This window comes from Tachysurus fulvidraco, chromosome 3 (assembly GCF_022655615.1).
Source record: "Tachysurus fulvidraco isolate hzauxx_2018 chromosome 3, HZAU_PFXX_2.0, whole genome shotgun sequence".
In the NCBI taxonomy this organism is placed as follows: Eukaryota; Metazoa; Chordata; class Actinopteri; order Siluriformes; family Bagridae; genus Tachysurus; species Tachysurus fulvidraco.
In genome coordinates this window covers 29,918,891-29,936,571 of record NC_062520.1, presented here as the reverse complement: position 1 = coordinate 29,936,571, position 17,681 = coordinate 29,918,891, and the positions used below count along the sequence as shown (strand labels likewise).

At 39.3% G+C, this 17,681-nt stretch overlaps 3 protein-coding genes across 7 annotated transcripts in view; all 3 read left to right on the top strand.

Moving 5' to 3' along the window:
* The first annotated feature begins 201 nt into the window (after positions 1-201).
* Positions 202-4,178, top strand: LOC113648450 (coiled-coil domain-containing protein 89-like). Of its 3 annotated transcripts, XM_027155644.2 has the most exons (10): positions 230-582; positions 824-859; positions 1,351-1,442; positions 1,868-2,017; positions 2,137-2,220; positions 2,369-2,533; positions 3,076-3,150; positions 3,288-3,458; positions 3,579-3,671; positions 3,852-4,178. In XM_027155644.2, exons 1-10 carry the CDS (start codon positions 468-470, stop codon positions 3,912-3,914), a joined length of 1,044 nt encoding a protein of 347 aa, XP_027011445.2. In that variant the 5' UTR covers positions 230-467; the 3' UTR covers positions 3,915-4,178. The 3 variants fall into 3 exon arrangements, with proteins under 3 accessions (XP_027011459.2, XP_027011445.2, XP_027011455.2); XM_027155658.2 differs by lacking the exon at positions 2,137-2,220 and having other exon boundaries at positions 202-582; XM_027155654.2 differs by lacking the exon at positions 824-859 and having other exon boundaries at positions 252-582.
* Positions 4,179-5,505: 1,327 nt separating this feature from the next.
* Positions 5,506-9,230, top strand: LOC113648470. Its single transcript, XM_027155670.2, has 9 exons — positions 5,506-5,950; positions 6,332-6,423; positions 6,849-6,998; positions 7,510-7,593; positions 7,706-7,870; positions 8,253-8,327; positions 8,456-8,626; positions 8,747-8,839; positions 8,936-9,230. The coding sequence occupies exons 1-9, from the start codon at positions 5,824-5,826 to the stop codon at positions 8,966-8,968; spliced, it is 990 nt and encodes a 329-aa protein (XP_027011471.2). The 5' UTR covers positions 5,506-5,823; the 3' UTR covers positions 8,969-9,230.
* A 1,738-nt stretch (positions 9,231-10,968) lies between these two features.
* LOC113648476 overlaps positions 10,969-17,681 on the top strand; it is an 18,589-nt gene continuing 11,876 nt past the window's right edge. The window contains exons 1-2 of one of the 3 annotated variants that reach the window (XM_047810882.1): positions 10,971-11,379; positions 15,618-15,709. In XM_047810882.1, coding sequence (XP_047666838.1) covers positions 11,313-11,379; positions 15,618-15,709 — 159 coding nt within the window. In that variant the 5' untranslated portion in view covers positions 10,971-11,312. Of the gene's footprint in view, positions 11,380-14,886; positions 15,037-15,617; positions 15,710-17,681 lie in introns of those variants that run through there. The other 2 variants (XM_047810883.1, XM_047810887.1) reach the window with 2 other exon arrangements.

Sequence of the window (17,681 nt, the reverse complement as noted above, 5' to 3'; positions counted from 1 at the left end):
ATTTACACCCATGCCAAGTTTTGTTGCCCTCCTAAGTTGAACTCTCCTTATTTACACCTTATTATACTCTGCTGTTTAAATAAACATCTAAGATTGATACGGAACGTTGTTGTTGTGGTGCTGTGGCAGGGTCCGGGTTATGCTCTTTCCTCTTTTAATGTCCTAAACCCCCGAGATACTCGCACACACACGCACACAGCTATAGATATACTTAAACATTTAATTTATATACACACACAAACACGCACACACGCACGCACGCGCTGAATATATTTATTTTTCATTGGCAAACGTTACTAAGAATGCTACAAGAACGTTGCTAAGAACGTTCCTGTAAACTAGAGGGTTCTGGTCCCTTCTGTACCGTCAAAGACGAGGTGTGTTTAGAAGAATAACGTAAGGCCGACATTCGGTGTTAATTTAACTCTGTAACAGAGAAGCTGCTGAGAGACACGGTGATAAGTTTGATGTTCCCAACGCTGGTGGTGGCTGGAGCTGCGGCCGCAGGAGCTTTTTATTATATGAAGAGACGTGGAGATGGAGAAAGTACGACGGAGTCGACGGATACATCTCCTACTCATGGTACACCATCTATAGCTCTCTCTCTCTCTCTCTCTCTCTCTCTCTCTCTCTCTCTCTCTCTCTCTCTCACACACACACACACACGCACACACACACACACACACACACACACACACACACACACACACACACACACACACACACACACACTCACCCCCCAGCTCTCTCTCTCTCTCTCTCTCTCTCTCTCTCTCTCTCTCTCTCTCTCTCTCTCTCTCTCTCTCTCTCTCTCTCTCTCTAGCTGTCAAATCAGATTTTATTTGTGACAAACATGCAGGTAAGACATGCAGTGAAATGCTTTTTTGCATCTGTCCGGTATTTAAGCATAAAAGGAATGCAATTAGGGATTAAAAATAAAACCAATTGGCGATACTATATAAAACTATAAACTATATAAAAACCATATGAAAAATATATGTGAAAAAATAATGTATAAGCATATACATAAATGCGTATGGTTTTTAATGACTGTCCTGAAAGTGTCTATATGTAGTATGCTGTGTATAAAGTGTATAAAGTGGATGTGTTTCTTAACACAGACACCCCCACCCCACCCCCTTTATAAAAGGGAGTACCTACTTATGCAACCAAGTTACTGTACTGTAACTTTTTTTTTTAATTTTTCCTAAATTTCTATGTCTTGTATAGTTTATTTCCATACAGGTACATGTAATATCTTTGCTTTATTATTATTATTATTATTATTATTATTATTATTATTATTATTATTATTATTATTATTATTAATGTATTTATTTTTGTGTTTAGCTCCAGTACAGACAACAGCACCTGTAGACTCTTCCCTTTTGGATCCCAGCTCCTTGATTTTAGAGGCTGGGGTCTGTAGTGACGACCCTGAGGTAATCCCTAAAAGCACAATCACATACAAGATTCAAGACATCATAAAATGTTAAAAGATGAATATATAAAATATAATATGTTCTAGCTCTGGAGCTGGAGACTAATGAGACCCATTGTCACTCGTTAACATTTTTAATGGAAAGTTTGCTAGAATTTGTATTTAAAATATATGCGTAAGTGGTTATTGACAGTACATACATGCTGAGAGCTCACCTCTGGTTTTAATGTGTTCATATACACTGGTTCACTGATCATGATTACTGAAGCTACACTGTTTTGTTAAAAGAGATCTGGGACCCGTGTCTGCTTCAGTGTCTTTGGTGTCTATACAGTAAAATGAACAACACTCTTTTGTTATCTGGCGAATGATGTCTGAAAATGTGTAGAAGTAAATAAAACCAACAAGCTTTGTTCGTTCTTCCAGGCCTTTTTGGATGAACTCGAGAGGAGATATGAGAAGGCGATGGAGCTGAACAGACAGTTGGAGAGGAAAAACTCCTACATCACAGTCAAAGAGAAGATCCTGCTAGAACACCTCTCTAAGAGCCGGATCGGCTATAAAGACCTCAGGAATGTGAGTGAGAAAGAACCATTCATTTTCTGTAGCTCATGACAAACTCGATTAACTTACTTAGCTTACACTGATGGTATAGCTGAAATTTACCCCAAAACTTTAATATATCTGTATTTAAGAAACATGAGCAAGTTGTTCAGGCACACAGAAACATGACGGTGCACTACAACAGGATGAAGAAAGAGTACAACGAGTTAAAAACAGTATGCTGTCTTTCCCGTTTCACATCTCTTACCTTTATCTATTTAATACACATTTTCCTTTCCTTGATTGTAGACGTGAGTCATTTCTGAAGTAATTAACAATTAAATAATAAATAACATCTGCTTATTTTCATGACTGCATTTTTAGGAGCGTGAGCAAGAGAAGCTCTGTCTGGCCAAAGCGATGCAGTCCAGGGCTAGGATGGAGAACGAGAACATTGAACTGCTCTCTCGGATGAGTACACTGCGGTGCTCCATGCGTCAATTAAAGGAAGAATTTGCTGAAGCACGCAGGAAGATTACTGAAAGAAGGGTAAGTGAGAGATTCATTGCATTAAGCAGTTTCATGAGGTTCATGTTGCATGAGGAGTTACGCTACAGGCTATATGTACGTGGGGAAAAAAAAACAGAAGTATGTGTATATGCATTTATACACACACACTCTGGTAGCTTAATTAGTTTTTTATAATAAAAAGCAATATAAAAAGATGCTTAAGAGCCTTGCTTAAATGCACAGACCCCTGAACACATCCTGAAGCTGATGCTGCACTTAATTTTCAATGTTTCCTGTAAACTTTGTAGTTGAAACTGGACATAACGATCCATTAATATTGTCGTAGCGCATTGTGATGTCTCACACTTTGGGGTGGGAGGGAAGCTTTTAGGGTTCCATTACAGTTTCTAAATATGTGATGTTCTCGATGCTTGCTGAGTTACTTCACAGGCTATGTTTTTTGTTGTTGTTGTTGTTTTTAAAGTAAAATTTAAGATGCTACTTTAATCCAAATGATGTAGTAAAAAATGGGAACATTAAGCACTAAAGTTTAAACCTTATCTTCTCTGTGGCTGTTTTAGGAGCAGGAGCAAGACAGGACTTTTAAAACTTCGGATCTCAGTCCAAATTTAACGCACACCGAGCAAAGACTTGTAGTAAGTTTTTATTCTTTAAGCGCCATTCACTGTTATTGTGAACCTTTATTTTGATGAGCGATGAACCGAGTTTTCAAAAGCATCTGATTCTTTGTATAGAAGTAAAAGCCAACAAGTTTTGGTTGGTGTGCTTGCAGATGTCTCTGATTGAAAGTGAGACTAAGATCTCGAATGTGATGAAGGAAAAATTTATGTTGGAGAAAGCACGAGCTAAATTGTGTGACCAAGTGTCTGCACTGCGACGCACAGTGAAGGAGCTGGAGGAAATGCTCTCTGATTCCGAGAGGAAGTTTGACGCTGTAAAGCAGGTAAGTGAGTAATGAGGACATGGGATGGTTCGTGCTGAATGAGTTGAAGAGAACCTCAGGGTACACGTACGTGACTAAACATTGTCTAAAATACTCTTCTGCTCCATGGTTGTGTTTTAGGAGAATGAACAACTGATGCAAATTCACAATATTCTGAAGATGAGGTACAAAAGGATGCTGGAGTCTATAACACAGTGCAATATGTTCCTAATGGTAAGTTCTGCCGTAGAGGAAGCAACACACACACACACACACACACACACACACACACACACACACACACACACACACACACACACACACACACACACACACACACACACACACACACACACACACACACACATTCCTGTACAATATCTTGTTTGCTGCATTAACTCTGTATTTTCACAGAACTATTACAAAGAGGATGAAGTGTTTCTCCGAACCCCAGGTCACTGTCAGGGGCATGTTTAATACCTGGACATTCTCTTATATGTGCACATACGCCACTGTGGGATTAGAGTCAGTAGAGAACCCGAAGAGAGAACTCGACTCCATCTCAAAGTGCTACATCGCTGTCATCATACGACTTGGTGGTAAAGATCTAGGAACAAGCACACAGGAAAATATCCAGGTGTAACTCAGTGCCCCTGGTTCTTATGAGGAGTAAAAATAATGACAGAATGACATGCCGGCGTTTACGGAAGACAATAAATAAAGAAAGAAAATGAAAATGTGTACCTTTTGTCCAAATTAGTTACTTTAATCAAATTTCTGAACGTTATATTCAATTATAGATTTTATTTATAGGCCTTTCTAGTCACTCAATGTCACCATACAAATTCAAACAAGTAATAAATAAAAAACAAAACAACAGTAAACAACAATAAATATTAAAAAACCTGAAACATAAGGAGATTTATATGCAGTCTAAAGAAATAGCCACATTGGAAATAGTTCCTCGGTATGTACACATTACACACAATATTGTAAGGAATAGTGGTCCTTACATACACTAATTAGGGCACTAGATGTCCAATTATTTGGGATTTAAACCCTTCTAATACTGGGTCGTAATTAGTGTATTATAGATAAATATTAACAGTTAAATATTAATTCATCACAATGTTTCCTTTAAGTCCCAGGTCAATGACTAAAAATCTTGCACTTTTAAGCATCTTATGCTGTAAATGAAGATTTTCACACACGTTCATAAATTTAGAGTGATGTTCTTTGGACTGAGGAAAAAGCTGTCATTTTTGGTGTGAGCCTTGATATGCAGGTGACTGTTATTTATCTTGGATCTTAGCATACTACAGTATGTGTAGAGCGAAAAAAATGACCAGCTCAGCAGTGTATGCATGTGGTGGTGCTGATTTTAATCACAAAGCAAAAGGTTTTCTATGCTTTCATTATCTTGTACCTAATTATCAGGGAACGCGCCGCATTTTGACAAGACACGCCCCTTTCTGCTCATTGGCTACACGTTTGTTTTGATTTTTGTTTTGTTTGTCGTCCCGACTCAGTTTTCTGAAGCATTTCTCAAACATCGCAGACCCCACCTTTAATGGTGTTTAATAGATGAAAGAATGAGGCAGCTGTTAGTAGAAACATATCAAAAAACAACAAAACACACGCATCTAGGGACATCATTTACTGTAAAACTCATGTGTTAAACCTTCTGAACTGTGAGCCAGTTTTACCTCCACAGCTCTCAGGCCTCCTAGTCAGGTTCATAATTAAAGTCCACTCACAATAAAATGTCTCGTTACCATAACAACGGGTCTCTTGTTAATGGATGGGGCTGTGAATGAGCTGCTATGTAAATCATATTCTAAAACTAAATTAATACATACATACATACTAAAATACAAAATAATGTACAAGCTCATTGTATATTCTTCATTAGCTTAATAAAAACACTTAACTTTCAAATTTTGTTTGCATTGACGTTTATTTATGTCTGTACTTTTAAGAGTCACCAACAGCTGGAACCAAATTCCTTGTGTGTGTCAACACACTTGGCCAAAAAAAAAATGATTCTGATTCTGATTCTGAGCACACACACACACACACACACACACACACACACACACACACACACACACACACACACACACACACACACACACACACATACATACACACACACATCTCTACACATACTTAAACATTAAGTACACACATACTACGCTTTTAGGACGACTGAAAATATTTAATCAATTGGGAAAACGTTGCTAAGAACGTTGCTACAAACTAGAGGGTTCCGTTCCTTTCTCTTTGACGTCATATTCGAAGTGTTTGTTTAGAAGCATAACGTAAGGCAATGCTACAGTGTTAATTTAACTTTCTTTCAAAAAAGCTTGATGGTGTTGAGAGACAAATGATACATGTCATAGAGGCGCTGCTGGTTACGGTTGGAGCTGCGGCCGCAGGAGTCTTTTTTTATATGAGGAGACGTGGGGATCGAGAAAGTACGACGGAGTCAACGGATACATCTCCTACCCAAGGTACACCATCTCTTTCTCCCTTTTTATACATTTGGCAAAATAAGGAAGAGAAAACTTACCTGGTTGCATAAATATGCTCACTTTGCCCTTTATAATCTCAATGTACCACTGTTTTCTTGTCTAAAGAGACTAGAGTTTATCAGCATGGCACATTTGTGTCTATAAACGGCTGATTTTTATTATGATCCAAATTCACAGTCAACTGCATGGTAACTATTTCTGAACATGTGATTCTGAAAACAGACACCCTCCCGATTATAAAAGGGAGTACAAAATTTTTTACTTTCCCTACGTTTTGTCTTATATAGGATATTTTTCTCCATACAGGTACATGTACATGTAATATCATTGTATTATTATTAATGTACATTTTGTGTTTAGCTCCAGTACAGACAGCAGCACCTGTAGACTCTTCCTTGATGGATCCCAGCTCCTTCTTTTTAGAGGCTGGGGTTTGTAGTGACGACCCTGAGGTAATCCCTAAAAGCACAATCACATACAAGATTCAAGACATCATAAAATGTTAAAAGATGAATATATAAAATATAATATGTTCTAGCTCTGGAGCTGGAGACTAATGAGACCCATTGTCACTCGTTAACATTTTTAATGGAAAGTTTGCTAGAATTTGTATTTAAAATATATGCGTAAGTGGTTATTGACAGTACATACATGCTGAGAGCTCACCTCTGGTTTTAATGTGTTCATATACACTGGTTCACTGATCATGATTACTGAAGCTACACTGTTTTGTTAAAAGAGATCTGGGACCCGTGTCTGCTTCAGTGTCTTTGGTGTCTATACAGTAAAATGAACAACACTCTTTTGTTATCTGGAGAATGATGTCTGAAAATGTGTAGAAGTAAATAAAGCCAACAAGCTTTGTTCGTTCTTCCAGGACTCTTTGGATGAACTCGAGGAGAGATTTGAAAAGGCGATGGAGCTGAACAGTGAGTTGGATATGAACACCTCCTACATGGCAGTCAGAGAGAAGGGACCGGGAGAACACATCTCTCAGATCCAGAAAGGCTATAGATACCTCAGGAGGGTGAGTGAGAGGGAACCATTCATTTTCTATTTTTGCGTATTAAGCAGCTGATGACAAACATTAACTTAACTATCTGACACAGATGGGATAGCTGAAAAAAATCCAAACAATATATCTGAGGGGGGGCACGGTGGTTTAGTGGTTAGCACGTTCACCTCACACCTCCAGGGTTGGGGGTTCGATTCCCGCCTCCTCCTTGTGTGTGTGGAGTTTGCATGTTCTCCCCGTGCCTCGGGGGTTTCCTCCGGGTACTCCGGTTTCCTCCCCTGGTCCAAAGACATGCATGGTAAGTTGATTGGCATCTCTGGAAAATTGTCCGTAGTGTGTGAGTGTGTGTGAGTGAATGAGAGTGTGTGTGTGCCCTGTGATGGGTTGGCACTCCGTCCAGGGTGTATCCTGCCTCGATGCCCCGATGAGATAGGCACAGGCTCCCCGTGACCCGAGAAGTTCGGATAAGCGGTAGAAAATGAGTGAGTGAATGAATGAATGAATGAATATACCTGTATTTTAGAGACACAAGAAAGTTGCTAAGGCACACAGAAACATGAAGGTGCACTACAACAGGATGAAGAGAAAGTACAATGAGTTACTAAAGGTATGTTGCCTTTCCGCGTCTCTTATCTTTATCTATTTAATACACATTTTCCTAGGCTGATTATAGATAAGGGAAGTCATAACATCTGCTTACTACTATGGCTGCGTTTTAGGAGCGTGAGCAAGACAAACTCTGTCTGACTCAAGCGATGGAGTCCAGCGCTAGGCTTGAGAATGAGAACATTGACCTGCTCTGTGAGATGAGCACATTGCGGTGCTCCATGCGTCAATTACAGGACGAACTTGCTGAAACACAGAGGATATTTGCTGAAAAAAATGTAAGTGAGAATTTCATTGGATTAAGCAGTTTCATGATGTTCATGTTGTATGAGGAGTTACAACATGAACACCATGGAACTAGAATGTGTATATAACTCCATCAGCTTTCATAAGAAAATAGTAACATGAACAATATAAATGCTGCAATCCAAGAAGCAAGATCGAAAAAATGGTTAACTGAAACTTTGTAGTTGAAACCGGACATAATGATCCATTAATATTACGTTGTAGCGCATTGTGTTTTTTTTGTTGTTGTTTTGTTTTTCCATTTTTTTAATTCAAATTTAAGATGCTACTCTTTAAATGAATACAAACGGTGTAGTGTAAATGTGAACATTAAGCAGTAAAGTTTAAACCTCATCTTTTCTGTGGCTGCTTTAGAAGCAGGAGCAAGTCTTCTGGGATGAATCGTCAGATCACGGTCCAAATTTAACGCACAATGAAGAGATACTCGTGGTAAGTTTTTATTCTTTAATCGCCACAACTGTTATTGTGAACCTTTATTTTGACGACCGAGTTTTCAAACGCATCTGATTCTTTGTATAGAAGTAAAAGCCAACAAGTTTTGGTTGTTATGTGTGCAGGTGTATCTGACTGAAAGTCAGGATAACCTCCGGAAAATGATAAAGATAAATTCTATGTTGGACCAAGAGAGAGTTAACCTGTGTGACCAATTGTGTGCACTGCGACACACGGTGAAGGAGCTGGAGGAAATGCTCTCTGATTCCGAGAGGAAGTATGACGCTGTAAAGCAGGTAAGTGTGTAATAAGGACATGGGATAGTTCATGATGAATGAGTTGAAGAGAACCTCAGGGTACACGTACGTGACTAAACATTGTCTAAAATACTCTTCTGCTCCGTGGTTGTGTTTTAGGAGAATGAACAACTGATGCAAATTCACAATATTCTGAAGATGAGGTACAAAAGGATGCTGGAGTCTATAACACAGTGCAATACGTTCCTAATGGTAAGTCCTGCCATAGAGGAAGCAACACACACACACACACACACACACATTCCTGTACAATATCTCGTTTGCTGCATTAACTCTGTATTTTCACAGAACTATTACAAAGAGGACGAAGTGTTTCTCTGAACCCCAGGTCACTGTCAGGGGCATGTTTAATACCTGGACATTAGAGTCAGTAGAGAACCCGAAGAGAGAACTCCGACTTCATCTCAAAGTGCTACATCGCTGTCATCATACGACTTGGTGGTAAAGATCTAGGAACAAGCACACAGGAAAATATCCAGGTGTAACTCAGTGCCCCTGGTTCCTATGAGGAATAAAAACAATGACAGAATGACATGCCGGCGTTCACGGAGGGCAATAAATAAAGAAAATGAAAATGGAAATATTTACCTTTGTCCAAGTTTGTTACTTCAATCAAGATTTTGAATGTTATATTCAGTTATACATTTTATTCATAGAAATTTCTAGTCACTCAAGGTCACCATACATATTCAAACGAGTAATAAATAAAAAAATAACAGTGAACAACAATAAATATTAGAAATACTTAATCATAATGAGATTTATATGCAGCCTAAGAAAATAGCCACATTGAACCCCCACCTATTTGTAAACCTGACTGGGGTTCACATCCAACAAAAAATCAAATGAAACAAGCCTCAGAACAGGGCACGGGGGCTTAGTGGTTAGCACGTTCGTCTCACACCTCCAGGGTTGGGGTTTCGATTCCTGCCTCCGCCTTGTGTGTGTGGAGTTTGCATGTTCTCCCGGTGCCTCTGGGGTTTCCTCCGGGTACTCCGGTTTCCTCCCCCGGTCCAAAGGCATGCATGGTAGGTTGACTGGCATCTCTGGGAAATTATCCGTAGTGTGTGTGTGTGAGTAAATGAGAGTGTGTGTGTGTGTGTGTGTGTGTGTGTGTGTGTGTGTGTGTGTGTGTGTGTGTGTGTGTGCGTGCCCTGTGATGGGCTGGCACTCCGTACAGGGTGTATCCTGCCTTGATGCCCAATGACACCTGAGATAGGAACAGGCTCCCCGTGACCCGAGAAGTTCGGATAAGCGGTAGAAAATGAATGAATGAACCCTTAGAACATCAAACTCATGATAGGGTATCAGCCAACACATTCTGGTTGCCTTTTTTAAAATAAGTGATCACTAAATGAAAACTTTGCATAACAGTTTAGTTAATGGTAAAATCACATGGGAAGCTCACGACTTGTCTTAGGTTGTAAAAGAATAACGTATACTGCAGGAAATGATCAGGTATAGTGAAAGCAGGTGAACCTGTCAAGAAGGTCCAACTTACTGGTGAACCTAGCTGCAACAACAGAATCAGCAACAACCCTCCATTCTTGGGAGAGGAAAGAAATCAGGAACACCACTGCAACTTCTCAACACGCTCTAATATTCAGCCTCCAACTAAAACCAAATTACCTCAATGATTATACTGAATATCAATGTTCTGTCACTGGGTGAAAGTTTGATTGTTTTAATGTTACATATCAAACACAGAATTAGTAAAATTAGTATTGAAAAAGTTTTAAAAGTAGCATTAGATTACCTATACAAATTAATTGGGATTACTGTAATTGTACTTACTCACTAATTTACAGGCAAGTCTTTTACAGCCATGTGAATTTTTATATAATCACAAAATTTGCCAGATCTGTGTAACAAAACCAGGCAATCAACTCTAAACCAGTGACCAATTAAATTAACCCGAAAACGATCCCCAAAGCCGTAATCTCAAAATATACCACTCACACACCGCAAATATATACGTTTAGTCTGTTTTTTCGAATTACACACAATTTAAACTTAAATATCACTGTATACTCTTTATCATGAAAAAAGTCTGTTATGATTAAAAAAAAAATCTTACCTTAAGACTGACATCCTGTTAATCCTTTATTTTGATATATTGAAAATGAACTGTTTACAGATTTAAGACCACATTCTGATGCTATTCATTATATCATCTTCTAGCACAGTTTTATCAGAGGTAAACATTTTAATACAAGCATTTCAGACAAATCAAAATGAGGCAATAACCTTGGAAAACCTTTAATTCCTTGGAAAAGGGGTTTGTTAAGATCTGGCAACCCGGTTCTTCATTACAGCGAGTGATTTGTGACAAACAAAACCCAGGCTTCTAGGGACATCATTTATTTAAAACTCATGTTTGAAACCTTCTGAACTGTGAGCCAGTTTTACCTCTAAAACATTTAAAGTATCTAACATATTAAAATGTCTCGTCACCACATCGACAGGTCTCTTGTTAATGCATGTTATTTTCACACGCACGCGCACGCGCACTCACAGAATATATTTATTTACTAAAGAATGCTAAAAGAACGTTCAGGCAAACTAGAGGGTTCTGTTCCTTTCTTTGGCGTCATGTTCGAAGTGTGTTCGGTGTTCATTTAACTCTGTAACACAGAAGCTGCTGAGAGACACAGTGATAAGTTTGATGTTCCCAACGCTGGTGGTGGCTGGAGCCCATACGACGGAGTCCATGGATACATCTCCTACCCAAGGTACACCATCTCTCTCTCTCTCCATATCTCCTATATCTGTGTATATCTATATCTATGTACAGGGCTTTCAAGTTTTGAAGACGGGCAAGACAGGCATTTCCATGCATCCCCTTTATATTTATTCATTGGAGTGTGTGTGTGTGTGTGTGTGTGTGTGTGTGTGTGTGTGTGTGTGTGTGTGTGTGTGTGTGTGTGTGTGTGAGAGAGAGAGAGGGAGATTATGACTGGTGTTGTTTATTGTAAGTGTTTGTCACCTTTTTGGACTCCTTTATCATTTGTAATGTTGCTCCTATTTAAAACAGTTCGGCTCAAGCCCAGCCATTTTTAGGGTCATGACTGAGGACAATGTCGTTTGTTCAAACCGACCATCGAAAATACCCTCTCTAATGAATGTTTTTTTTTTTCATTGGTTGTTACGTTCAATCTTACCCAGATTTATTATCTGATTGGCTATTGTGTAGCCTCTGTTTTTGATTGGCTGATAAGCGTCAGGCTCTACTAAAGCCCTATTCGGACGGGATTAGTTTTATGTGGGGACGTGCAGTAATGCAATTTTACCTCAGGACATCTGTAATATTAATTGGCCAATTCGCACGGGACAAGACATCTCAGTAAAACTAGCAGAAGTAGGAGGGGTAACTCGCTTTATGCACCACAGTAACCTACTTGTCGTCATGTGCGTATGACGTTGCTTCCTGTTTTAAGCACGTCCATGCTTGAAAACGTGCCAAAAACTACTTTTAAACAGGAAATGACGGAATTTTACCATACATATTTACAGCGTGTCTATTCGGGCGGGATTAGTATTACCTGAGGTAATTTTGCCAGGCTTTTTTACAGAAGGTAAAAGTCGCCGAAATCTTTACTGACATTGTAAGTAATTATTACCGAGATGGCACATTCGGACGGGACTAAAATCACAGAGAAGCTCTGGGAATAATTACTTTACCCCCACGTCCCCACTTAAAACTAATCCCGTCCGAATTGGGCTTAAGAGTGGGGAATGTGGTGGAAAGGGACTTGGCTTAAAGTAAATGATAACAGGGTCAGTGGAGCAAGGCTAGACAGGTTTTATTCAAAAAAGACCTGTGATGATTGTTGTTATTGCACCCAATGGGTTTTCAGATCATCACATGGTTTTATTAGAAATAAATATAAAGAAAACACTGAAAGCAAATTATTATTGGGTTTTTAACGTTAAATTATTACAAGATGTTTCTTTTTGTGAGATTTTTAAAACTTTCCCGGATGGCTGGAAAATGAAGAAGGGTTCTTTTTAAAAGTCTTAGCCAGTGGTGGGATGTGGGGAAAGTAAACATAAAAATGCTGTGTCAGAATTATACATCCTTCTCAAGTACTAAACTGAAAGAAACAGTGCAGTCTCTATAAAGAGACATTGAACTAATTGAAAAACGCATCACTGGATACAAGCTGCGCAGAGACTCCTATACCACAAATATGTGGTGTGGGAGAAAACTGCAAATGCCATCCTGAGGAGAGTAGGTGGCCTCAAGCTAGACAAACATCTGCTCTTAATGAAGCTGGAAGAGTTGAGCTTATTCGAGCTGACTCCTTATTACAGATCCGTGCTGCACACATGGAAAACGGTACAAGAACAGAAAGAGTCATGGATAATCTAGAGCAATGGACTCTGGAAGAACCACTCTTCTTCAGCTCTTTCAGAACTTCGAGACTGCTGTCCTCGGTGAGCATACGCAGGTGCTTACTGGACAACATCACAAAGCTGGCCCACCTACTAGACGAAGGAGGCTGGATACCAACGGAAGAGCTGAAAACCGTGACGGGGCTGAGATGCTCACGTCTAACAGAGAAACTGCAGGTAGAACTGTACAATTCACTACCAAGCAGCTACAAGACGTACATTGCACAGAGACATGAGACTACTTATGACTGGTGGAATGACGTGGAGTTTCCGGGACTTCGATTTCTTCCTGTGGTGAGAGCGGCAGAAGAGGACAAAGTCACAGACTCCATTTTGTCTTTCAAGACTTTAGTCAAACCTCTTTAAGGTCATGTCTAAGAAAGCCATGTACCAAATAACTGTAAAAGTGCTGCATAAAGGAGACAAAAAGTCTCAAGGTGGCCAGGGATGTTGAATCCAGACGTGCTTGTGCGAGACAGGTGGAGGACCCTGTATAAACCCCCTGTAGAGAAGCGTACTGCTGACCTGCAGAATTATTCACGGGGCGATAGCTACAGACGGACATGTGGCACACCTCAATCCAGGGGTGAAGGGGGAGTGTAGGTTCTGTGGGGTAAAAGGGGCATAGGAAGACCTATGCCCCTTTTCCACCGAGGCAGTTTGAGTGGCAGAGCCTAATTTAGAACCAGTTCTTTCTTTTTCAACACCCAAAGCACCGGCTCTGAGCCAGGAAAAGTGGTTCTTAAGTAGCACCAAAACATTGCTGGTCTAGACTCAAGAACCACTTGCGTCAGGAGCTGGGGGTGGGGCTACTGTTAGTGCATTTGATAATGTACCTTAAGTATATTAATGTTTAATACACTTTTACTTTACTGCAATATGATCAGTTGTCAGCACACATGATGGTAGGTAGCTACATGCTAAGGCTAACTTTTTTCTGTGTTAATGATAAAATAATGTTATGTACTTTCCTGATCACAACCTCCGTTTATACAAATTATATGGAGCTGCACGTACACGTCGGATTCGGCATGTTTGGATGCCAGTGTAGGTTCACAAAGCCATGAGGATTAAGAGTAAAGCAATATCCGACATGTTTGTCGCTGCTGCGCTAACGTTGCTGGGACACGTGACACGTATACAGTGATGTCAGACTCGGCTCTGTGATGCTCTCTAGCCGGTGGAAAGGCAAACCGGTTCTTAGAAGGTTCGCCAGTGGAACCAACTTTGAACCAGTACCAGTGCTAGCTCTGAACCAGCACCCGGTTCTTTCCGGTGGAAAAGGGGTACAGTACTAGAACACTTGTTTTTAAGATGCCGGAGATTAAAAAAGGTCTTTTTAAGCTACTCAGGAGCTGTTTTTCAAAAATCAGATGGAGTTCTCAGAGAAGGTTTTTATAGGAGGAGTGAAATACCGTTTCTCGAAAAGGAGAAAACTGGTTTTATTGAACTATCGGATAGGCACAGCTAAATCAGCGGTGTGGATTACACGGAAAAACAAGGGGTTACAACGACCTACTGTAGATCCAATGCTTCTCTGCCAGCAGCTAGTGCCAGCTAGGCTCGTTTTGTTACTAAATCAAAACAAGAAATAAACACCAAATAGGCAGGCAGGCAAAAACAGGGACCAGAGACATAACTAGACAACGACTAACACCAGGGAAGTGAACAAACAGAGTAGATATAGGGAACAAGAACCAATCACAAGACGGAGGCAATCACAGACTAAGACAAAACACCTGGGGAAGAGAATGAGTGCAGTTAATGTCCATGGTAACAGATAGGTGGGCGGGGTCAACAATTAACAGCAGGGAATGACAGCAGACAGAAACAAGGGAAAACACAGACAGACTCGTTACACTGACAAGCAGTGCAATGGGTTTTTATGATACATGATGTGTGAATGAGGTTTTATGTACAGTTCATTAGAATCAACATGTTTCTTTAAACCTTTCAGCGGTTGCTTAAGGATATACTTTTTTTTTTAAAAACTGGTAAAATGTCTTCAGCTTTTATTTTATTCTATCCTTTGCCTATTAATTAATTTATTACTTCATTAATTAATTAATTGATCAATCAATTGTTTTCAATTATATGCTAGGGAAGAACCTTGAGGAGAAATTGTGACGCGCACACATATGTGTGTCTGGCAAATAACGAATATTAATAACGAATATTAATAACGAAGTATTGTTAAACCTTTCTCTCTGTCTCTCTCTCTCTCTCTCTCTCAACATGTGGGAAAATAAGGAAGAGATATAATGCAGAAATATGCTCACTTAAATAACCATTTTAATAAACCACTCGGTTTTGTTGCTAGAGAGACTCGAGTCTATCAGCATGGCACACCCGTGTGCATACTTATGCAACCAAGTTACTGTCACTTTTAAGACAAAGTTTTATTTGTCTTATATAGTTTTTTATTATTATTATTATTATTATTATTATTATCATTATTATTGTTGATAATAATGATAATAATAATAATAATAATAATAATAATAATAATAATAATAATAATAATAAATACTACTACTACTACTAATAATAATAATGTATTTATTTTTGTGTTTAGCTCCAGTACAGACATCAGTGCCTGTAGACTCTTCCCTTTTGGATCCCAGCTCCTTGTTTTTAGAGGCTGGGGTCTGTAGTGACGACCCTGAGGTAATCCCTAAAAGCACAATCACATACAAGATTCAAGACATCATAAAATGTTAAAAGATGAATATATAAAATATAATATGTTCTAGCTCTGGAGCTGGAGACTAATGAGACCCATTGTCACTCGTTAACATTTTTAATGGAAAGTTTGCTAGAATTTGTATTTAAAATATATGCGTAAGTGGTTATTGACAGTACATACATGCTGAGAGCTCAGCTCTGGTTTTAATGTGTTCATATACACTGGTTCACTGATCATGATTACTGAAGCTACACTGTTTTGTTAAAAGAGATCTGGGACCCGTGTCTGCTTCAGTGTCTTTGGTGTCTATACAGTAAAATGAACAACACTCTTTTGTTATCTGGAGAATGATGTCTGAAAATGTGTAGAAGTAAATAAAGCCAACAAGCTTTTTTCATTCTTCCAGGACTCTTTGGATGAACTCAAGGGGAGATATGAGAAGGCGATGGAGCTGAACAGACAGTTGGAGAGGAAAAACTCCTACATTACAGACAAAGAGAAGATCCTGCTAGAACACCTCTCTAAGAGCCGGATCGGCTATAAAGACCTCAGGAGTGTGAGTGAGAGAGAACCATTCATTTTCTATTTTGCTTATTAAGCAGCTGATGACAAACATTAACTTAACTATCTGACACTGATGGGATAGCTGAAAAAAGCCAAACAATAAATATACCTTTATTTTAGAAACATAAGGAAGTTTCTCAGGCACACAGAAACATGAAGGTGCACTACAACATGATGAAGACAAAGTACAATGAGTTACTAAAGGTATGTTGTGAGTCATTTCTAAAGTCATTAATAATTAATTAACAACTAATATTTGCTTACTTCAATGTAATGGCTGCGTTTTAGGAGCGTGAGCAAGAGAAGCTCTGTCTGGCTCAAGCGATGGAGTCCAGGGCTAGGATGGAGAAAGAGAACATTGACCTGCTCTCTCAGATGAGTACACTGCGGTGCTCCATGCATCAACTAAAGCAAGAAGTCGCTGAAGCACAGAGGATATTTGCTGAAAAAAAGGTTAGTGAGTGAAAACAAGGTCGACGAAGGGTTAACTGAAACGATAAATCCACTGAGAACTGAAACAAAGACGCTAATCTTGGAGACCATTTACGGTATTTTAGCAGACATAATTTCATACAACTGAGCAGTTGAGGGTTAAGAGCCTTGCACAGTATTGAAGCTGATGCTGCACTGAATTATTTGACATTTCCTATAAACTGTAGTTGGAACTGGACATGACGTTCCATTAAGATTATAGATTAATAGTGTAAATGTGAACATTAAGCAGTAAAGTTTAAACCTCATCTTCTCTGTGGCTGTTTCAGGAGCAGGAGCAAGTCTTGGGGGCTGAGACTTTTAAAACTTTGGATCTCGGTCCAAATTTAACGCACAATGAGGAGATACTTGTAGTAAGTTTTTCTTCTTTAATCGCCACAACTGTTATTGTGAACCTTTATTCTGACGAGTGATGAACCGAGTTTTTAAAAGCATCTGATTGTTTGTATAGAAGTAAAAGCCAACAAGCTCTGGTTATTATGCTTACAGATGTCTCTGACTGAAATTCAGACTAAGCTCACAAAAATGGTGGAGTTAAAGTCTTTGTGTGACAAAAAGCGAGCTAACGTGTATGACAAACTGTGTGCACTGCGACACACGGTGAAGGAGCTGGAGGAAATGCTCTCTGATTCCGAGAGGAAGTATGACGCTGTAAAGCAGGTAAGTGTGTAATGAGGACATGGGATGGTTCGTGCTGAATGAGTTGAAGAGAACCTCAGGGTACACGTACGTGACTAAACATTGTCTAAAATACTCTTCTGCTCCATGGTTGTGTTTTAGGAGAATGAACAACGGATGCAGGTCCACAATATTCTGAAGATGAGGTACAAAAGGATGCTGGAGTCTATAACACAGTGCAATACGTTCCTAATGGTAAGTCCTGCTGTAGTGCACCAT

Bases quoted from the DNA above. Each gene is read 5' to 3' on its own strand.
- LOC113648450 (XM_027155644.2), top strand. From the start codon at position 468: ATGTTCCCAACGCTGGTGGTGGCTGGAGCTGCGGCCGCAGGAGCTTTT. The intron at 2,018-2,136 runs GTGAGTGAGAAA...TCTGTATTTAAG, and splicing joins GCTATAAAGACCTCAGGAAT to AAACATGAGCAAGTTGTTCA. The intron at 2,534-3,075 runs GTAAGTGAGAGA...TGGCTGTTTTAG, and splicing joins GGAAGATTACTGAAAGAAGG to GAGCAGGAGCAAGACAGGAC.
- LOC113648470 (XM_027155670.2), top strand. From the start codon at position 5,824: ATGATACATGTCATAGAGGCGCTGCTGGTTACGGTTGGAGCTGCGGCC. The intron at 6,424-6,848 runs GTAATCCCTAAA...TCGTTCTTCCAG, and splicing joins TTTGTAGTGACGACCCTGAG to GACTCTTTGGATGAACTCGA. The intron at 8,627-8,746 runs GTAAGTGTGTAA...GTTGTGTTTTAG, and splicing joins AGTATGACGCTGTAAAGCAG to GAGAATGAACAACTGATGCA.